This window comes from Lates calcarifer, linkage group LG16_LG22 (genome assembly GCF_001640805.2).
Source record: "Lates calcarifer isolate ASB-BC8 linkage group LG16_LG22, TLL_Latcal_v3, whole genome shotgun sequence".
Lineage (NCBI taxonomy): Eukaryota > Metazoa > Chordata > Actinopteri > Centropomidae > Lates > Lates calcarifer.
The window spans coordinates 10,189,146-10,210,739 of NC_066848.1; the positions used below are offsets into that span (position 1 = coordinate 10,189,146).

The 21,594-nt window shown below is 40.9% G+C and overlaps 2 protein-coding genes across 2 annotated transcripts in view; one reads left to right on the plus strand and one right to left on the minus strand.

The window, feature by feature from the left end:
• pcsk2 (proprotein convertase subtilisin/kexin type 2) overlaps positions 1–6,456 on the plus strand; it is a 26,175-nt gene extending 19,719 nt beyond the window's left edge. The window contains exons 11-12 of the mRNA XM_018696798.2: positions 1,253–1,480; positions 5,375–6,456. Of these exons, the coding sequence (XP_018552314.1) occupies positions 1,253–1,480; positions 5,375–5,864 (718 nt within the window). The 3' untranslated portion in view covers positions 5,865–6,456. The remainder of the gene's footprint in view (positions 1–1,252; positions 1,481–5,374) is intronic.
• On the minus strand, positions 5,939–17,409 carry LOC108897257 (filensin). The gene is given in 9 exon segments (XM_018696797.2): positions 5,939–9,086; positions 9,088–9,218; positions 9,473–9,564; positions 10,217–10,437; positions 11,601–11,714; positions 13,556–13,648; positions 15,301–15,396; positions 15,721–15,781; positions 16,797–17,409. Coding segments are annotated over 9 exon segments (2,043 nt in total). The 5' UTR covers positions 17,171–17,409; the 3' UTR covers positions 5,939–8,225.
• Between the last annotated feature and the right edge of the window lie 4,185 nt (positions 17,410–21,594).

The window sequence follows — 21,594 nt, forward strand, 5'->3', positions numbered from 1 at the left end:
CTACTCATTCATCAGCTGCTACAACCTCAAGCTTTCATATTGCACTGATGTCTTTGACTTCCTGTCAATCTCCATCCTCAAATCCTTTATTCTAAATTTCTATCTGTGAGTCTGCACTCCTCAAAAGCACAAATCATTTCTCCACTTTTTACTGAATTGCTTATTTATCAAACCATAATCTGAATGAAAAGTAAAACAGCACTTACTCTGTGGCCCACAAAGTACAGACTCTGTGTGCTTGTGCCAAGGACACATATCATATTTGGATCAGTGCTCTTTATATCTCAGTGCAAGGTTGAAAAAAAAAAAACAGTTTATGTATTGTTAAGATGCGCTCACTACTTATGTTTTATTTATTACTGCACTTCCTATACACATGATGCAGAGAGACTGTGCTGAGTGATGAACCACACTGCTGTACGAAGTTACCTCAATGTGCTGAAAATGTTGCTAACTATAGGCTAATGGTGACATCCAGACCTTCAGTCATTGATGTTTACAACAAACTGCATCATATTAACATTGTGGTACTAGTTGGAGTATATATTATAGTCCTTTTGAATTCAGAACAGATTGTTCCTTGTGGATCAGAAAATAATTGAAAACACACACTAACTTAAGTAAACCCACCCACACATAATTGGACAAATATGACAAATCTAAAACCTGGAGAATTACTGCTTCTCAAATCTCAGAGGAGAGCCGTTCCATTCTCTCAGATGCTTCATTTCTCACATTAAAGGCTGACAATATTCTGCTGCCATTACCCAACACCAGCTAGTGGAGTTGAATAAAGAAGCACTGTTTGCTTTGCACACACAATAATGATGTTGCTGTTGGGAGAAGCGGATACTCACCCTGTCCGGCGGCAAATAACCCACGAGGCTGTTAGGACAAGTGCATGGCCTTTTTACTGCCCAAACACACTTGAACCATGCAACAGCAGGAGTCAGTGAGTCAGCCAGAACAAAGCTGTCACTACACATAGCCAAGATAACAGAGGGAAACACAGACAAAGGCATCCATCTGCCTCAAAGTACAAACCCTGTGATGTTTAGATAATTGAAGGCATGTAGTTGAAGGAGAATCACGAATCAGAAAAGTTTTATTATCTGTTGCTAAATTTCAAATGTTTCGTTCATTCCTGTCTGATATTTCTAACCTATAATATTGTCTCTCCTCCATCACTCTATCCCTCCTTTATCCCCTTGCCTCCATCCTATGTACGCTGGTGACTGTTTGTCCGCCCCAGCCCAAACTTGACATGGAGAGACATGCAGCACCTGTCAGTCCTGACCTCCAAGAGGAACCAGCTTCATGATGAGGTCCACCAGTGGAGGAGGAACGGCGTAGGCCTCGAGTTCAACCACCTGTTTGGCTATGGTGTGCTGGATGCTGGGGGCATGGTGAAAATGGCCAAGGACTGGAAAACCGTGCCCGAGCGTTTCCACTGTGTAGCCGGGTCCATTCAGGAGACCCAGTGAGTTACATTTCTATTCTTTTTGTTTGTTTGTTTTTTTATGTTGTACATAGGCTATCGCATGTTACATGTGTGCACTGTGTATTGCACACATGTAACGTGTATTGCACATCTTAAACTGTCCCTACCAAGATGTTGAAAGGAAAACACTACTGAGCACAGAAGACATACTCATCTAATTACTGGGTAATCCCAATGAGGCCTAATTCAATAAAACATCTGTGATGGGAGTGTCCACTTCATAACCCTGTAATATTTAGATTAGCTACTCAGTCTGTCTGATGGTACTGTAGATTTGTAATGACATTGTCTGATATCCTGGCAGCCGCAGTTTGTGGGTTAATGCATTAGTCCTTTCACATCTGAAATGGGTTTCTGCTTTGACAAATAATGGTAAACGCCCAAAACAAAATTGCTGTAAAAGCTGTTGAAAAGATACCCAGTGTCATCTTGATTTGATCAAAAGTAAAAATTGAAAAGATGTCTTTCAGTTTCATTTTAAAAAAAAAAAGAAAAAAGGATTCACTCGCAAAAATGAGATTTGCTTTTGGAAGAAGAAATAGCACATTCAAAAAACACACTGTTGCTCTGTTTAATACAATCAGTGGTTTTGCTGCTACAGTCTCACTTGGTCTGGTGTGATCAGTAGCTCATGGTGGTTTATCTTAGTTAATGTTACCAAACTTTAGGTAACTATTGCCTGTATAATGGGCATTACTGAGTTAGTTTACAACTCCTCCTCTACACTGTTAAAGTTCTCAGGCACTTTTCATGTAAACAGATGATTAGCACAGTGGCTGCTGTTCAGTTAAAGTAATAGTCTTGCTTTAAAGAGTCCAATGTGTGTACGTACATCGGTTTTTGCCATCACAGCTAGTTTGGAGACTAATCAAGGTCCTATATGCAGCTTACAGAGGTGTGATGTGTAAACTTGAAACATCCACTGCACATACTTAAATACTGAATATGGGCATTGCAATGAAGTTTGAGACATCTTGATTCTGTTAGTTATATTTTTTAAATTATAAATATTTCATTCTGTATTCAAGTTGTCAGTACATCAGAGACTACGTCCTGTACATTAAATAAGGGTTTAAAATTACTGTGTTATGTAAGATTCTAAATATTAGATATTTCTCACATTAATGTTAACTCCATCTGTCAGAGTGGCCTCTGCTCTGGAAGAGATCCTTTGTCCTCATCTTTCACAGATGCAGCTGTAGTTAAGGCATCCTTCTTATCATCTTATCCTCCTTGTGTCCGCTCACATTAAGTTGTATCTCCCCTTGCATCATCCTGTCTTCCTCCACGTATCTCCTCCATCTACAGCCATGCTTTCACTTTCTCCTGTGTGCCCCCAGCCTCCCTCCCTGTCATCCTTTCCTTTCCACTCTCACCTCACTTTTTATCTCCTTCCCCTATTCCTCTCTGCATGCCTCGCAAGGGCTCTGCTATCCATCTGTCTATCATATCCTGAGGCTTTGAGCTCCCGTGTGTGATGCCTGGTGGTTTCCTGTGGCTAGCCCTCTTATTTGCTCTAATTAGAGCACCATAAATGGCCCGACATGGCATGCCCTGGAAACACTGTCAATTAAACTGACTGACAGCCAGGAAGGGATTCCAAGTGGAAGTGTGCCTCTCTGTAGATGTGTGTGACCCTAACCCCTGAGCTTTCAAATGCACTGTGAAAGTGTCAATGTGTGGGTGAAGATAAAAAAGTAGACTGAATACGGAATATCTGTGTATTTTTTGCCACTGTCAACACCTCCAATTCCTTATTTGAGTCTCTAATCAGTGCTCCACAGACGACGCAGTCACGGACTGCATGGTGTGAAAGTCTGTCTATGTGTGCACCTCCTTTGAGTCCAGTGCTAGATAAAAGGAACATCCCTGATATGGCTTTTAGTGTATCCTTGAGGACATCACATACAAATCATGGAGAGGATTTGCCCTCAAATTCAGATTCCTTAGACATTAACTGATCATTTAAGTTTAGTTGCATAAAGCAGACATGGAGACACCTTAATCATCTGAAAGAATGACAATTCATTAAGGCAGTGTAGAAGGGAGAGATACTATAAATATATTTTTTAGCTATTTTTGATCTGTGTGTTACAAGCTGTGTTGCTGGCTGTGTCACATTTTTCATTGGTTCACTGTTTCCACTGTAGTACTGCTGCTGCCTATATTGTGGTAAAGATATAATTAAAACAAGCCCACCTCTGATGATAGTGTATCACCAGAGAAAAGCAATAAACACCAACATAGCTATGCTCGCAAGCACGCCGCTCAGTACTGATCTGATAGTTGCTCTGTCTGGCTGTGGCTTACTTAGCTGGAGGAGAACTTCTCATTTTCAGTGGAGCTGGCATGCAGTGCCCCACTGTGTGCTGGGGTTGTTTTTAATCTCTGCTGGTCCTGCCCTTCAGAGGCATCCCTCTCCCTGCTCTATGACCGACTGCTGTAATTACTCTGGCACGTTATCCGATGGGAACTGTGCACCTGCTGCACACAAAATTGTTTTGGGTGAAATCTACACATATTCACGCCCAGGTTTAGGTATACTGACAGCCATACATTCTAATAAACTAATGATAATAATTAAATAGAAATAGTAATGGCATTTTTAATGACTCAAGATGGAGCAGTAAATTGAAAGTTCGTCAAATTACTTTACAGTTGTCTCTTTACACTTTATTTTTGCACATAACAACACACACCTGTCATGTTGTTGATGGAGAAAACTGTTTAATATTTGGTTATGTCAAATTTCTCAACATGCATGTAGGGTGTAACGGACAGTGAAACTCCCACTGTGAACTGTTCTGTTTTTCTGGGAATAGTAATTCGCCTCATCAGCCCTCAGCAGCTCACCTCTCTGTGCTCAGCATAGCCCTCAATTAATCATTTTTCAAACTGAGTGCCGTTCCACACGTCTCTCTCACTGTGCCTTGTCTCTGTTGCCTTCTATCCGACACCCCCACCCCACCCCCACCCGTTACACCAGCCTGCGATGCAGCCTCGGCGTCTAATAATGTTATTAAGCCTCCTCATAGCCTTTGGTCACCACCCCTGTCCTGCTGTGTTCTCACTCATTCTTTCCATCACCCAAAGAGATGAGAACAGCAGTGTGTCTTCCCAACCACAAAGCAGCAACAATACTAGGGACCAGCCTGCTTTTACACTCTGTTCTGAACAAATTCATTGTGACAAAAATGATGGTCTCAGATTTACAGTAATGTTAAGAGATTGGTACTATTGGCTATATAATAACTATTCTACAGTTAAGCTGTATAAATCCATCTTGTGGGCAATGAGGCATTATTTCACACTGTTCAGACTATAGCTTATGGTTTTGCTAATATCTCTTTACAGCTTTCCAGTTTTTCTGTTTTACATCTGCAGAACATCTCTGTATTCTTTAGATTTGTAGTGACACATATTAGAGTACATGAGAAATGGTAAATTCTGAATGAAACCATAACAGACAGCACACAAACTGGTGACAGCTAGAAAATGAAATGGCAAATGTGTGTGGCACCAGATACAAAAGATAGCCATGTACTGTAGTCCAAAAGCAAAGTATTTTGTCCCCTCCACTAGAGAGAAATTACACATTGAAGCCAGTAGACGTGACAGTCATCATTGCTGTTGTGCCATGAGGGAGCAGGTTCACAAAGAGGCTTGATGCTTTGTTATGGTTGGATGGTTCTATAAGAAAAATAGGTCAAGTGTTGTATTTACTGGGACGTTGAAAGAAGAGCAGGGCAGGGTGTAAGAAGAATGAAAGAAAAACACAGTTCCTTCACCTGCTCTCACAATGTCAGACTGTTTGTCTTTTCTTTGTCTCTCTGCTACACAGTCTTAGTTTGTTCAATGTTTTTCCTTCTCCAGTAAAATCCAGTCTGGTAACAAGCTAGTCCTGGCCATCACCACTGAAGCCTGCCAGGGCAAGGACAACTTTGTCCGCTACCTGGAGCACGTTCAGGCAGTGGTCACCGTCAACGCCAGCCGCCGTGGCGACCTCAACATCAACATGACCTCACCCATGGGCACAAAGTCCATCCTGCTGAGCCGAAGGCCCCGCGACGACGACTCCAAGGTTGGCTTTGACAAGTGGCCCTTCATGACCACCCACACCTGGGGCGAGGACCCTCGAGGGACCTGGGTCCTGGAGGTGGGCTTTCAAGACGAGGAACCACAGCGCGGAGTCCTCAAGGAGTGGACTCTCATGTTGCACGGAACACAAAGTGCCCCTTATATAGACCAGATAGTGCGTGATTACCAGTCCAAACTCGCCATGTCCAAAAAGGAGGAGCTGGAGGAGGAGCTGGATGAGGCCATAGACAGAAGTCTGAAGAGCTTGATGAGTAAAAACAACTAAAATCCCACCTGCATGTTGCCAACTCTCACTTTATCTTTCCCCCTATCTGCAATCTCGCTCTATCCTTCTCTCAATCTCACTGCATCTCCTCAGTTCTTCTCACTCTCTCGTTATCCTCCCTTTTTGTCTACCTCTCTTCCCCCTCACTCTGCTTTTTGTTATCAAGTGTTTCAATTAGTCCCCAACCTTCAATGAATGTTTCTTGTAATCCAATCATGATAAAAGTGTAACCTTCAATAATCTGTTCTACATAGAGAAAGCAAACTATATCACCTGAATTTTTACACAGAAATTGTACATAAACCAAATATAATCCACTCTCTCATGCTCTTGCTTTAACTGCCCTGCACCTCTCTTCTGCCAACTGTTGTACAGTTTGTGACTGTAAATGATTTTCTGTGTCATTCTACTTAAAGTTTAATATCTTGCAAACAGAGCAGTGATACTTCTTTCTGTTTATATTTTTGTGACATGCACTGTTTATATAAACAAGGAAAGGAATGTGTGATTCATTTTGCAGCCTGTGGTCCTCAGTTCATATTTCATAATCTTTGACGTATACTATAATAAATCTATTCAGCTGTTTATTAAAGCACTGGAGTGATTTACAACACATCTCTGAACATACTGAGTAAAAGTGCCATACCAGTCTCTGTCATTTGAATGGCCAAAACTTTGTTAGGGAAAGAGAGAACATGGAGTTCAGTTTTCTCTGGCTACGAAAAATATTCTGAAAACAAGGGCACAAGCAGCACTTTGGCCCAGCAGTCTACCTAACCGTAATGTACCTAATTTCATTTTTTTTCCCATGTTTCTTTCATTGTGTACTGTGCTTTCCAATAAAAGGAAAATGCCCTCTAAAAAGTGAAGCCTGAGCTACTTATGCCAAAGTACAAGGCACTACTTTATAGACACGTTTTTGCTAAAGGTGCAGAATGTAGTATTAATAAATCTTTTGGCATCATCAGGTAGCCAGAATCGCGACTCCAAATGAATGCTAATGTTTCATGGTATGCCTGAATGTGTAAGTAAGCAACTGTTTGCCAAATCAACTTAACAGTGATAATATGTCAATGAACTTGTTCCTCAAGTGGCCTAAAAAAATTAGTTAATGTAAGACCAGAAAAGGAAAACAACATTTCTTAATGGAAAAAATGGAACAGCTTACCAAAACACTATTTGTGGAACAGATGGCAACATGGCTATTGGACATGTAATAAGAAATTTTAGGAACTTTACCAATATCACTGGCATGGAGGACAACTATTTATCTCAACCATTTTCTCATTTGTCTAAATATACCAAACAATCACAAACAACTTGATCCTAATACAATCATTTGTTGGTGTAGAATTCCATTCACTCGCTATTTTGACTCTCAGTATTAAAACCTATATTGTTTTAAGCGCCTTACTGTATCTTAGTCAGGTCAAATATTTCTTATTTTTTCTCCGAAATCTCCTTTTATATCTGTTGCTCATGTCATCTTAATCTTAATATCTGAGATAATCTTTGTGTTTTCCTACCTCTACTCTGTTTCCCGTCACTATTCTCCTGTCCTTTCTGGAGACAGGTTAGATTATACTAAATGCAAAGGACATTATGAACTTCTCAAGGTCACATCAAAAATAAATGTTTTTCTATGTATGTAGCAGCAGAAATAAGAACTCCAAGAGGTAATTATTAAACTACAATACATATAAAATATTTTTGTCCACGCATACATATGCATTAGTGGTTTCATGACCTATGAATTAAGTGTGTGTTTGGTACACGGTGTCTGTCTCAAAGTAAACTGAACCAGGTATTTTGATGTTTGAATCTTTTTTATTAATCAATATACCAAAGCAAATTAATACACAGCAAAATTGTGCTGAGGGCAGGCAGTGGCATCCAATTGAACAAATCAGCTCAAAGGGGGAAAGTTGGAATTCTAAGACAGAGTTAAGAAGGGTGGCACAACTTCTCAGTTTTTTATTTGTTTTTCATATGAATTTTTATTTGTGGCATGGTGCATTGTCTTTCATCGTCCCAAGTTTTCAGACAGTAAAGGACTCATAGCATGAGCATGGGTATTAAGTCGAACAACAACAGCAGTACTTATGGAACCAGCCAAACGTATTCTGGACGCAAGACCAGAGACCGCAAGCAAATGGAAGAGCACTGAATATCAGAGCAGGAATGTGTAGATGGTCTTTAAGCATGGTTGATCTCCCTCAGAGACAAAAACACTGGTCTTATTACAGTAGTTTGAGGAACAGTGGTATTCATGTAATCTGATACCAACATTTGTATTGTCTTCTTGTTAGAGGACCTGGACCATGTGGAGTTTACTGAATCTTCATGTCAGGAGACAGGGATTCAATGTTTCTTCTTGCTGGACTTCTCGATCGTGGTCTCCACCACCATGGAAGTCTCTTCGTAACCTTTAACCTTCCGGTCATTGGAGAACTTCTCCACAGACTCCACCACCTCCACCTTCTCATAGCTCATGGTGTCTGGGGTGAAGCTGCCAGAGCTGGTGCTGGTGCTGGTGCTGGTGCTAGAACTGGAGCTGGAACTGGTGCTGGCACCACGAGGCACTGGCTTTGGAGTGGGCCCATTTGGACCACCGTCATCCTTGTTTTTCTTGGACTGATGTGCAGCTGGGGTGGAGTCTTTGGGGCCGGAGCTAGGGCCACCGGGTGGAGGCACAGGGCTTGGATCTTTAGAGTGAGGCTGAGGCTCTCCGCTCTTTTGTTTACCTTTACCACCGTTGTCCTTACCTCTTTCGCCCTTATTACCCTCCTTTCCATTAAGGGGCTGGGTGGGACTGAGAGGCCTGGGCCCTGTCATGGGCTGAGGAGGTGGAGGAGAGGGTGTGCTGCGCCCATAAGGCTCATAGGGATACATCATTCCATCCCTTATAGTGACGTAGATGTGGCCAGCTGATGGTGTGGAGGTATAAAAGCAGGGATCCAGGTAGCTGCCGTCGCCGGTGACAAGGACATAACGACCCTTAGTGTAGAAGTCTGCGATTGGCTCAGGCTTCTTGTACTTCCTCATTCTGTCTCTGACGATGTTACAAAGAGTGTCAAAGGCTTTGCTGATCTGAGCTCCATCTGGGACATCCTGTGGAGACAGTCCAGTGGGAACAGATCTTTGCTCTTTCACCCTCTCCTTCTGCACTTCCTCAGATGGGATCCCCTTTGTTTCTTCATCTGGATGCCTCTCCATGGGCTCCCCCATTTTTTTCCTCCTGGCCATTGTCTATCACATCTCTCGGGGTCAGCTCCTTCTTCTTCAGGACCCTCTTGGCCAGGATCTTCTGACGGGGCTTGATGCTGGTGATATCTTGTATAGCCTGGGTGATATCTGGACACAAACAAGGTCAAACGTTAACTAGCTAGAACTGATGAGTGAAGGAAAGAGCATGTGTGCACCAGTGCACCCAAATGAACTGGGATGCTTAACACAATAAAGACATTACTGTGACTGCTTTGCTAGCTTTGCAAAACTGCATCTCTAAGAGATGGTATAGTTGCCTCAAACAATGGCAGCTGATTGTATGTGCACTCAGTGGTGATTATCAATATACATCAGCTGTGATGTGCTCACAGTGCCCTTACCTCTCCCCCTGCTTGATGCAGTGGGTGTGTGAGTGTAGCGGTAATTAGTGGTGAACAGGGTAATAGGAGTGCCAATTATCGCTGAATTCAACCTGCAGGAAAGAGAGCGGAGAAATGTCAGTCATGCAGCAGCCATGTTCCGAGCAGCTTTCTGGTAAGGAAGTCGATAATTCACATTGTTTTTTAAGGAGGTAGAAAAAAGGTAACTTTAAATATGACAAATGTGATCTGACATGAAAACAAACCCACTGTGCTTGTTGTCCACAAGTGCAGTAGAGGAAACCATTTGCTTTCACACAGTGCCATCTGCTGGCTGATTCTGCTCTCTACAGTAACCTAATTACAACAGTATGTGCCTTCTGAGCCATTACAAGCAGACCTAACCTCTGTACCTGACCTGAGGAGTTATATTCTACAGTTAGACTCAATAGCCTTATATATAACTGTTTTTAGACCAAAATAAAGAGGTGTCTATCAAGAGGTACAAGAATATCCTTTTGATATCTCTTGGATGTGTGGAAGATCATGAAACAGTATCTTAATGAAGGAGGATAAAAGTTTACAGAAACTATGATTAGCCATAAAAACTGTTAATCTTAATAAAGAAATCTTAATTAAAATGTCAAGCCATATAATCAGGAAATTTCTACACCTTTTTTGGTGGCCAGTGAAACAAGTGCATCTGTGTGTGTGTGTGTGTGTGTGTGTGTGTGTGTGTGTGTGTGTGTGTGTGTGTGTGCGAACCTGTTATCTTCATTCTCAATGATCCTCTTGTACCTCTCCAGCTCATTCTCAAGAGATGTCTGGTACATGGCCAGGTGGCGACATTCACTGGTGAACTTCTCCAGGGCCCTTTCAGCTTCCTCGATCTCCTTGCGCAGAGATTCGATTTGCTCGTTGTACATCTGGATCTCATCGTCATAAGTCTCCTGTGTGCTTTTGATGGCTTGCTCCAAAACTGAGGTCTGAAAGAAGAGACAGCAGCAGGGGCCCATTATGACATTTAAAAAATGTTCAAAGCCCCTTTGTCATGGATATTATTAATAATAACACTGGTTTGGTATGTGTTGCTAATGGGAGTGAGAAATCGAGAAACAATAAATAAGGGTGAAGATAAAAGTAGAATTTTACAAACAAAAAATAATTAATTAATGTAAAATAATGTAATTAACAACTGAATACAGTTAACATATCAAATCGTCAGCTTCTATAAGATCCAGATTCAGTGCATAACAACGCAGAGTGAAGAGCATAATTTGTGCAGATAGCAGAGGTATGTCTGTGGACAAAATCTATAAGAACAAAGCAAACAGCCACATGAACAAACACTCACTGTGGGAATCACTGCAGTCAGGTACTAAATGTGATTGTGCTGCATTCTGTTTCACTAAATTGTAGCAGTGCTGTATTTCTCATTTCCTGTGGGGAAACCATCATAAGACGGTCATGGCTGACACCTAGTGGCATTTCCTCAGTATTTAGCCATTGACGCGACATTACTGAGACTCAGGGGTGAAGGCCTATTTAATGCCTTGTTCAGTGAGTAGTTACATTCATTAATTCATACATAAAAACAAAGTGAAATGATTCTAAAAGCTGTATCCTCATTTGTAGCTCTATTCCTTTGTTTTATTTATTTATTTTGTGTGTTTTTCATTTCTTTAAAAAATGCCTAGTAGTTATCTTCAAGTCAGGGTTTGGATAATAACACACACCACAGCAAATAGGTATACCTCCAATTTTAGAGCTGAGAGCTATTTATTTATTTATTTTAGTCCTCTGACAGGAAATTGAATATCTTTGGGTTTTGCACTGTTGGTCTGACAAAAAAAAAATAAATCTGAGGATGTTTTCTATTTTCTGACATTTTACAGACCAAATAATAATGAACAACAGATTAATCAGTAATAAAAATAATTGTTGGTTTTAGCCCATCAAAATTTACAGCTGTTCCACTTTTTTTATTTATGAGTGTAGTTCTTCTGATGAAAATACATTTCCCTTGAGAAATCATCTCCTTTCATGTGTCTTAGTGTTATTACTGGCTGGGTGGAGGGGAAAAAAAGGGACAGACACAGCATGTAATTGACGTGAAAGCTCTTGTTGTCATGGTGACCGTGTGACCCACCTCAGTTTGTAGGCGTTGTTTCTGGGCCTGCAGCTGGCAGAGGGCGCTCTTATATTCCTCCAGCTGACTCTGCAGCCCAGGCACTTTCCTCTGGGCCAGCAGCTTCTCCTGCTCCTTAACACATAGAGCACAAATCAATGAGGGCGTGCACAGAGGTGCAGTGTGTCTCTAAAGCATGAGAGTTACACCACACACACACACTCACACAGCCGGCAGTCAAGTCTCTTTCTGAAGTCTCACTGTATTAAAAGCTTCACTGATTGATTTCTTAATTTAAGGGCATTAAAAAACAATTGTGTTCCTCACAGCAGTAATGTTTTCTATTCATCCTCTTATTGAGTGTTTGGAGTGCACTACCCAGAAACTAAATTAATGATAGTGCCATAAGTGGCATGGCTGTGGCTGTCATCAGAACTTCACTTAGTATACTTGGAAGATGTTAACTTTTGTAAACAGTGATTGTAATACTGGACCTTCTCTGTCATGCTAACAGTAATAAACATGTAGTTAATTATGTGGAATGATCTGGTTAGACTTAGACTTTAACCATAAACACATGGTAAAGGTTGTGAAACAGTCACAGATGAAAGAATTAACAGTTTCACTTTCACTTTTTTTTTCTACAGGAGGACAGTCTCATTATTACTGCTGATAAAAGTCTAAATTGTGACTATTCTGAAAGCATAAGTCTGTGAATATGAAGTTTGTTAGACTGAATGTCAAATTTGCATGAAAAACACTTCCTAAACTTGGAGGTAATTAATGTGATTAGTTACACCTGTGCTAGGTTTATCCTAAACAGCTGAGGCACGATTTTGGACAAAATAGAAATTAAGTGAAATTAAGATGACATTTTGATTAATGACTTGAATTTGAAGCAGATAAACTATACTGGGTTATGAAATGTCAATTTAATATTGTATTATGCATCATTTAAATTGAATTATGTCAACTCAAGACTTTTTTGTCCCCTGGTTCATTAGACCTATCTTCCATACATATTACACAAATCATATCTGTAAATAAAAATCCATATTTTTGAAGGAAATCATTCATTTATACCCAAATCCTGCCCAATTAACTCCAGATCAGCAGGGACACACACACCAACATGCCACTCACTCACACACACACACACCACACACACACACACACACACACACACACAATGTGTTGTGATGCTCTCTGTAACCTGTGGCCCACCTCTCCATCCCAGCTCTGGTACTGGGTTGGTTTTAATTGGCCACTGTGCTGGTTTAATTCTCACAGACCTGTAACCATGTGTGTTGGATTATAAAGGCCATGGCTATTGTATGAGTCACACGATTTCCACACCCATCAAACCACTCTGTGACCTTTATGCACTGTAGGAGATCTGCATTCGTTATGTTCTCTACCATTAATCATCATCTATCACCACACCATACATTAACTCCTTGCTTGACTTCTGTTTTTTCCAGCTCAGCACTGCAGCCATGAGCTGCGGCTCTTTGTCTCTGTCCACTGAGATTTATCCAATTAAATCATTTTTGCATCTAGAGCTGCTCTGCATCTGAGAATTGTTTGCATAAATAAAACCCCAGCCTGCTACACAAACTCCAATCACAGTGGTCACAGCTCATCAAAAATTAGTATGCACAGCCGTTCTTCTTCCCGGAAGTTGCTTCATTATGTGTGCTGACATTCTCAAACTGCTGGCCTGTTCACACGTCCTGAGGACTGTTTGACTGTCCGTCTGCCCTTTTCACATACGTGCATAAACACACGTATATAAAAAAACACAGACATGCAGGCACAGGCAACCCAATTGGACTCAGAAGCCAGTAACCTCATCAACCCCAGACACATTGCCAGGGCTGACACACACGCAAACCCCCTCTTCTTCCCCTGAGGGACGGCAGCACACCCGCGCGCACACACACACATATACACAGTGACAGCATTAGTGTCCTCACCTCGGAGATGCCCACTGACACATTGGGAACAAGGGGAAGCGTCTGGTTGATTTGCTGCAAAATGTTTACATAGGTCTGGATCTCTGCAAGGTTCTGTGTCGGGGAAAATAATACAAACAAAAACATAAGATACGCAACTCAGCACAAAAGAACGAACATCCCTGAACTAATCTTTCAACTTTAAACTTTAAACTAAACTAAGTACTTTGTTTTACCTCTTACTTATATATATATACACAATGCACTTCTTACTGTGGACAAAAGGCTCATTTAGCTGAAATATCTTTATAAATGGTGCATTTCTTTACAACAAAGATATATATGTTGTTTGGGTTTCTTTTTCAGTCCATTTCTACAAACATGATCTCAGGCTTAGTAATAAAGAGCCAGATATATTCTCTCTGTCAGGCAGAATACTTCCAAGCTCAGGAGCACAAGTCCAATATTCATGTGAGATGACTCCCTATTCTTACCCACATAGTAACAGCAGTGCCCTTTGATATGTTATCTCAGTATTGCAGAGTCACGGATTAATTTGTCATAAAAAAGCAGAACTGGGTAAAAACTAAAAAAAAGAGAAATTGCTCAGGCATGGTCTCTGAAAAGTGTACCTGATGCATTATGTAACAGTCTGTAAACTGTTTTCTTTTGTCTCAGCATTTTTGCAGCCCCTGTGTTGCCCCTTTAAGCCATTTCTACTGCACAGCGGGTAATGTTTCAGGTTTTTTGTCTCTCCTCTGTGCTTCCCTGACACATGTCAGCATCTGTGAAGAGCGGCGTTACAATTTCTCTGCAATCCTTTCCTCACTCACATCACACAGGGTAAATTGTTGCTAAAGCCCCAGGTACATCACAACACTTCCTTTGACACCTGTGTCAAGGTTTTGTTCCTTGTCATTTGTAAGAACAGTGTTCAAAAGCAGCAGAAAGAAATATGCACTCGGTTGTGTAGAACACTTTGAAATTATATTCTTTGATGTAGATTAGGTTTCTCGACAGAGGCCACAAGTTCAAGATGTTTTAAAGAGCAATATGAGAGATATAAACTGAAGCCATGAGAATCATGAGACAGTATTTCTCTGTGGGATTCTATATGTATACATATATATTATGCAGTGACACACAATACACGAGTGCTCTCAGAATAGGACAATGTACTGAACATAATACAATGGGTCAACTTTCATAACTGACCCCATAGAAAATACTGGAGCACATGATTAATTTTATTAATTTATTGGTAAGGTGCAAATGACCAACCTTTTCCTTGTGTCACACACTAAACACAGTGCAACCACAATGACTTAATGAAGAATTAAGCCTCATGTGTTATTTGTAATCTATGTTCCATTAAGAGGAGCTTATGTTGTTTCTATAAGGTTAAAATATATAAAATTGTTGCCTATAATTTCTTGTTATGAGGGACATTGTGCTGACTGCTTCTTCACACTGTTTCACACCGTAGCACCTCCATTCTCGAGTGAGCGCTGTCAGTAGATTGGCTTCACTGATGAATCACCTCCAATCCCTATAGTTGCCTGCACCTTATCAATAAATTACTCGTGTGCTCCAGTATTTTTCATGGGTTCGGTCACTGAGAAGTTTTGTCAGTGCCATCAAAATATTTTTTTTCACATGGCAATGGTGAAAATGGCTTCTTCCCCAAAATCTTTAGTGCGTGATTATACGTCATCTGAAGTAGTGGCGACATATCTTGAGTTAACATTTTTAGACGTGGCACTGACCTTCTTGTGTCTATCTCTGGTGGAGTTGATGTCGTCTTGCAGGAACTGTGACTGGATCTGGTACTCCAGGTTTCTCAGCAGAGCACTGTCAGCCTCCTGTGAGAAGAGAAGAGAAGAGAAGAGAAGAGAAGAGAAGAGAAGAGAAGAGAAGAGAAAAACAATGGGGGGCCCGAGGACAAAAGCAGCAGTGAAAGGTGAAGAGCAAAGAGTATTGGATTTATCAAAAGCCAACAAGCACTGTAGCGACATACTGCTGTCTCACAGTGATGAAGAAAACCCTTAAAAGTCAAACCTATTGTCATTTTCTTTGTGCAAAAAATACTGTATTTTCTCAGTCAATAGGGCTAAAATATAGCAAAACTTTTGCCATAATCTCACCTGATTTTACTCATTATTTACTTCATTTCATCCACACAATACCTTGTTTAATTGTTCCAGTGTGCCCCGTAGCTGTTCTTGATAATCACATTCATTTCTATATCTGAAACAGAAAACAACATGTTATAATTACTACGGCCACTTGAGATGGTCTAACAGTAAAATGAAACTATAGGTCGTGATATGCTGCTTGCACAAACAACCTTTTTATGGGTAAGTCAGTGTGTTCTTAGTCTGATTGCATGTTTGTATTGTACACTCACAAATACCTCTGTCTAATGTGCCAGAGCCATTGATTGAAACTACACATGGTGAAACTCTGTCTTCACCAACTGATACAACCACAGCTGGTCAATATTCTGTTTAATATGTGTGTGGGTGACTGTGTGTGTGCGGAACAAAGTCTCTGCAGGCTTTGCTGCCTGCAGAGAGCTGATTACACCATGTTTGAAGATAGTTGTAATTAAAGAGCTGGTTCACCTTAATTACAAAAAAACATTTTCTCTCTTTTGCTAAATGCTATTTAGCCATACAGATTGTGACTGTGGTTTTGTGTCATTACATTAAAAACAATGGAAGTCAATGGAATTTTGTTTGTGGTGCTCAGCAAATAGTCCCCATGAAAACACAATATGTCCTGTGGATTATCCAAAGCAACATATTTCTATACGGAGTTGTTACATTTGAATGTTTTCTAATTGGTGCTGAATGGATGCTGACTGACATTACAGGAGCACCACAAACAAGTTTCTATTCACTTTCATTTTAAAAGGGAAAAGGCAGAAATCTCAGGGAAGGATTTCTAATGAATTATTTAAGATCAGTGTCCAGCATCTTGTTTTGTGAAGTCTTGTGATGAAGTAATAAAATAAAATAAAAACAGTATTCAGAATACATTAATATTTCAGCAGATTTCATGATTACTTACTTGAGTATATCTATAAGGAAGTTCAGGGAGAACATTGAGAACTGTATGTATTCTGATGTTGATTATGTATTTTTTCATGGTTTCCTAAATTCCCTGACAAGCATCAATGATCTGCTTTTCACAGCCTACAGAATTTAAGCACAGTTTGACCTTTGACACACAGATAACCAACCACCACCCACTCTCTTACTTGCTGGTATATTCATCCATCATGCGGCAAGCATCCTTGAGCTCTCGCTCCAGCTTGGCATGGTCGGAAGATAGCTCTCGGATTCGCTGCCTGTTGACCTCGATCTGCTCTGTGAAGGCCTCTTCAAGGCCGCTGGCCTCTTCCATTCGCTGCAGCGTCTCTAGCTGCTTGCGGAACACGGCGTTGCGCTGCTCCAGGACTCGTGCCCTGTTGATGTACCGGGCAAAGCGGCTGTTGAGCTCCTGAAGGCTCTCCCAGCCCTGGATGGCTGAGATGCCCGCTGAGGTTTCAGAGACATCAGGTTCCTCGTCGAAGACGTCTGAGCGCTCATACTTTTCCTTGCGCACCTCGCGCAGGTAGCTGGTCTTGAACATGGTTGTACGCTTCTCTCACCCTGGGCAGGTGGTATCCCTGGAGTGCTTGGTCCCCTTCAGCACCTTTATTGTGTGAAAACTGGGGTGCTCACCCTTGGCTGTCTCATGCTAGACTAAACGCTGCACAGCACTGGCCAGCAGCGAAATAGCCCCCAAAACCTCCCCCTGGCTGTGGCCACGCATGCTGCGAGCCTGGGGCCTTCCAGAGTGCATTGTTGCCTTTGTGGCAGAGATTAGAAAAGCCATGCTGTTGATGACAAAGCAAAACCACAAACACAAACAACTGACTGGCCTGCGAAAGCACTGGGTTGTCCCATACCATTATTTCGGTTCTTAGTCAGCTGCTTTCTAGATCCCTGTTTGATATGGCAGATTGGATGGTGGCCCACAACAGGACAGAGGGGAAATTTCGTGCAGTGCAGTTTGTTTGGACTGTGAAAAACTACTCCTGCCAAAAGTGGCTAAGTATTGACACACTGTGCACTGTGTTATAAAGTATCTTTTTGTTGTTGATGTTGTTGTTTTAAAGTGGGTACTAATTGGGTTTTGGTTCAGAATTTTAAAAGCATTACACAAAATATTACAGAAAAATATTCTTATTTGGTGATTAGTGGTTATACAGTAAAATTAATGTTTAATGATTGTTTTATCATAGTAATTTGCTTCTGTCTGTAAACAAAACATAATGAAAATAACACTTTAAACCAGATAAGACTGAACTGAGAAACTATAAGGATGTAGTCCTGATATAAATATCTAATAAAAGTTTCAATCTCTATTTCTACACATTATGTTGTTTGTTTTTAACAGAGACAATCAAACAGCAGAGCCCATATCCGCATGCAAAGTATGTGGCAATGTTTGTTTTTTGCTCTGAAGCTGAAATATTTCAGCGGTTTATTTTTTTAATAAGAAAGAGAGCCTATTTGTTTTCATCAAGGTGCTTTTAGCCAACATCTCTGTATTTCTTCATTTCCCCCTTTTGCACTTCCATTCTCTTGCACTTATTGTAACATTTAGCAAAGATGAGAATGAAAGTGAGAAAGAGAAGAATGAGGAAGAGACAGGGGAACTTCTGTTTTGGCTCGCTCTCTGTGGTCTGTGGCACAAGGTCAGTCGAAATGTCCCTCTGGACAGATCCAGCAAGCTGTCTGTAAAACAGCTGAATGAAACACATGTCAAATGGCTTTACATCAGCATTTCAGCATATTTTGGTCCCAGCACGGCCTGCGGCTCGAGGGCAGACTGTGATAGTTAAGCTGTGGTATGAAAATTAAACTGCTAAACGAAAACTATAATGGGGTTAAAATAATGCTATTTAACTAGTTTTTCATTCAAGCCATAGATGTATTCCCTTTCTAATTTGCAGTTATTTGACTACATAAATATAATCATAGAAAATATATTAACCATCACTTACTCCTTCTCCAACCTACTTTACCTAGTACATGTGAAAAATAGCCAATTAAAGTTGTTTTTCACTTTCAAAAAATATAACCATCCTTGAAAGTAAAATCGGCAGACACTATCAAACAGAAAAAGTAGGAATTTTGTTACAATTTAAGCCAGCAAGATTGAGTTTAAAAAACACAATTATTTGCTCACCCATTTGAAATGACATTCAGTGTTTTTCAATCGTTTTGCATTCAGCACTTGCCATTTCCCACAGCAATAAAACCAAGACTGTTCCTTCAAACTAATGAGTGATCTTTCCAAGAATGTCAAGCTCCATGCCTGTGTGAATCTCCAGGTGTACGCAAGTATCAGTTTCAGCCACTAATGCACTTGATGCATTGGTTATAAATCAGTCTGTCCTTGTGTGGGAGCAGTGGAATGACCCATAAAGCTTCCAGAGTATCCATTTGACATGGATACAATAACGACAATGGATTTAAATGCTTTTCCACTCTCCAGGAAATGTACAGTGAAATTTAAGGGCACCTCCAACTTGTAGCCAGTTAAAGAAAGATGTGATTTAGATGTACAAAGTGAATTTTTTTTCTGTAACTGAGATTGTAAGAAGCGAAGAAGGCGAGTATATTAACACATTTCTGTGTCCTGCAGAAGCAAAGAAACCCAACTGGACATCAAGAAAACTGTTGCCAAACAACTGCATTCACATATATAGAGACAGAATGAAAGAAACACAGAGAACACCCATTGGAATGGATAGCAACGATTATGTGTTCGAATGTTTGGAGAGAGTTTGGACAAATACTGACTCAGTAAGTCAGCATCCCCGGGCAGAACCAACATTTTGCCAAAATGCCCCCCTCTCTTCAGATTTAAAACCCATACATACAGTATATTAGTATGGATTCTGTTTCACTGCTGGTTATTCCCCTGCACACACCGTCATCAATAAACTACCTCACTATCTGCCTGCCCTTTCATAGACGCCACAAATTACAGGTCTTGTCTTGTGTATATTCTTCATGGGTGAAGAGAGAATGCCAGGATCACACTGCCCCCTTTTCCATCTATATTCATTAGTTACGAGTGGCAATAAATCCAAGGCCTGGGTGAGATTAGAGAGCTGTCCACAGTTGGAAATAAAAGCCTAGTGTTTATCCAGTGCTCAGGCCTCCTGGGCCACAGTGACAAACACTAGCCAGGGTGAGCAAGTAGCCCCTAATATTTAAGGGTAATAAAAACTAATAGGAACACGCACAGACAGTTATCTTATCTCTTTTAAGCTGAGGGGATGGATATGTTAAAGTTCTAAAAAAGTATTTTTTCTCTCTCTCTCCACCTGTGCATTGTAGATGACAGAGAAAGTTGCCAGCTGGTTCACTTGTGTCTCCCTTATTATATTTAAACTGTGCTGACGATATCTGCCAGACTGCTGCTGTCAAGGACACAAAAAGCCATCTTGCTGCTATTGACTGATGATTGTCAGAGGCGATATACAAGACAGTAGTGCTATCTTTCCATCACAATAAGAAATTGATCCTAAGAAGTCATCAGTCCTGCTGTCTCTGTCTGTTTATCAGCAGTTCAGCATGGTTGACCACAGAGATATGGTACTGACAGCCTCCCACAGCCCTGTCTATACACTGACTCAACCCATCAAAACAAGGAGAAAGAGATCAGATCAAATTCAACCTTATAGATGTTTCAGTGTTGCATCAGGAACATTGCAATTTACCATGAGCCACCTCAACCTAATTACAGGCCCATTAAAATGGAAAGAATTTCTAAAGAAGATCATTCTCAGCAGAAAGTGAGACATGACGTCTTGTTGATTATGAGCAAAAGCCTTCCTAAACGTCTCTGTTAGACATTGATTTCTTTTCCACAAAGCTGCTGTGCAATCAGTGTCAGTGATGGAAACCGATGTGAATATCAAACATGTTTAGTCCTGTTTTATATCTGACACTGGTGGAGAGGAGACATTTCAATTGACATCCTGTTCACAAGTGATTGGGATTCACTGGCAGGCCTGGAAAATGATGAAGGGAATGGATGAGGATCAGCTTTAACATATTTACATTTTAATGTTTGCATTACAATAGTAGATGAGTCAGTTCTGAAGTACAGTTTTACAGCGTACTTCAGCTCATAGTTTATGCATGCTTGTGCTGTATGTACAGTACATTTTGAAGATAACGTCATGAAGGAGGAAGCCAGAAATGTATTAATCGCTTGTAATTTGTCTAAATAGAATATTGCGTCCAGTTAAGTGCTGCTACACTATAAAGCAGCTAGCCACGCCGCAGCAGCTGTAATTAATGTAGAATATGTGAACAATGTAATATGTGACAGAGAGAGGATTTAGCAGCTTAAGAGGCAGACATTTTTCCCTCAAGAGATGGTGGAGACCAAAAACAGAGCTAATAGGAGATAGTGTATTGTACTTACATTCACCAGGTGGCCAGATACTAATGTTGCTCTCTGTCTGCTGATTGTGTGTTAAACAGTTTGCTGTCAAGTCTACCGTGTACACTTTCAAGGAAATAGTATGTCAGTATTTACAGCTTGTTTCCGATGCTCCCAGGTGGCCAAGAAAGGTTATTGCAGGTTTAATGTCAAAGTAACTCAACCGCTTGAACCCTTGCGACCACCCACACGCGCACGCACACACATGCGCGCGCACCACCACCACCACCCTCTCCCTCTCTAACACCTCCTGAAAGACGTGCCATGCGGTTTCTCCACATTCGCGCCAGCGTTGGGGTTTATCACTTGGAGACAGAGAAGATACAGAGGCAACTTTAGCCCCCCTCCCACACACACCTTTCAAAGAAGCGGTCCGGAGGAGGGAGGAGAGAAGCAGAGAATAATGTGCGGGGAGGCTGATGGAGCGACCCTCTGCCTCCACTGGTGTTGTTGTCCAATGATATAGGACTTCGGCTCGGCTTCACACCTGACACAGAGTGGGAAATTAAATGGTGTATTATTATTATTATTGTTATTATTTAGCT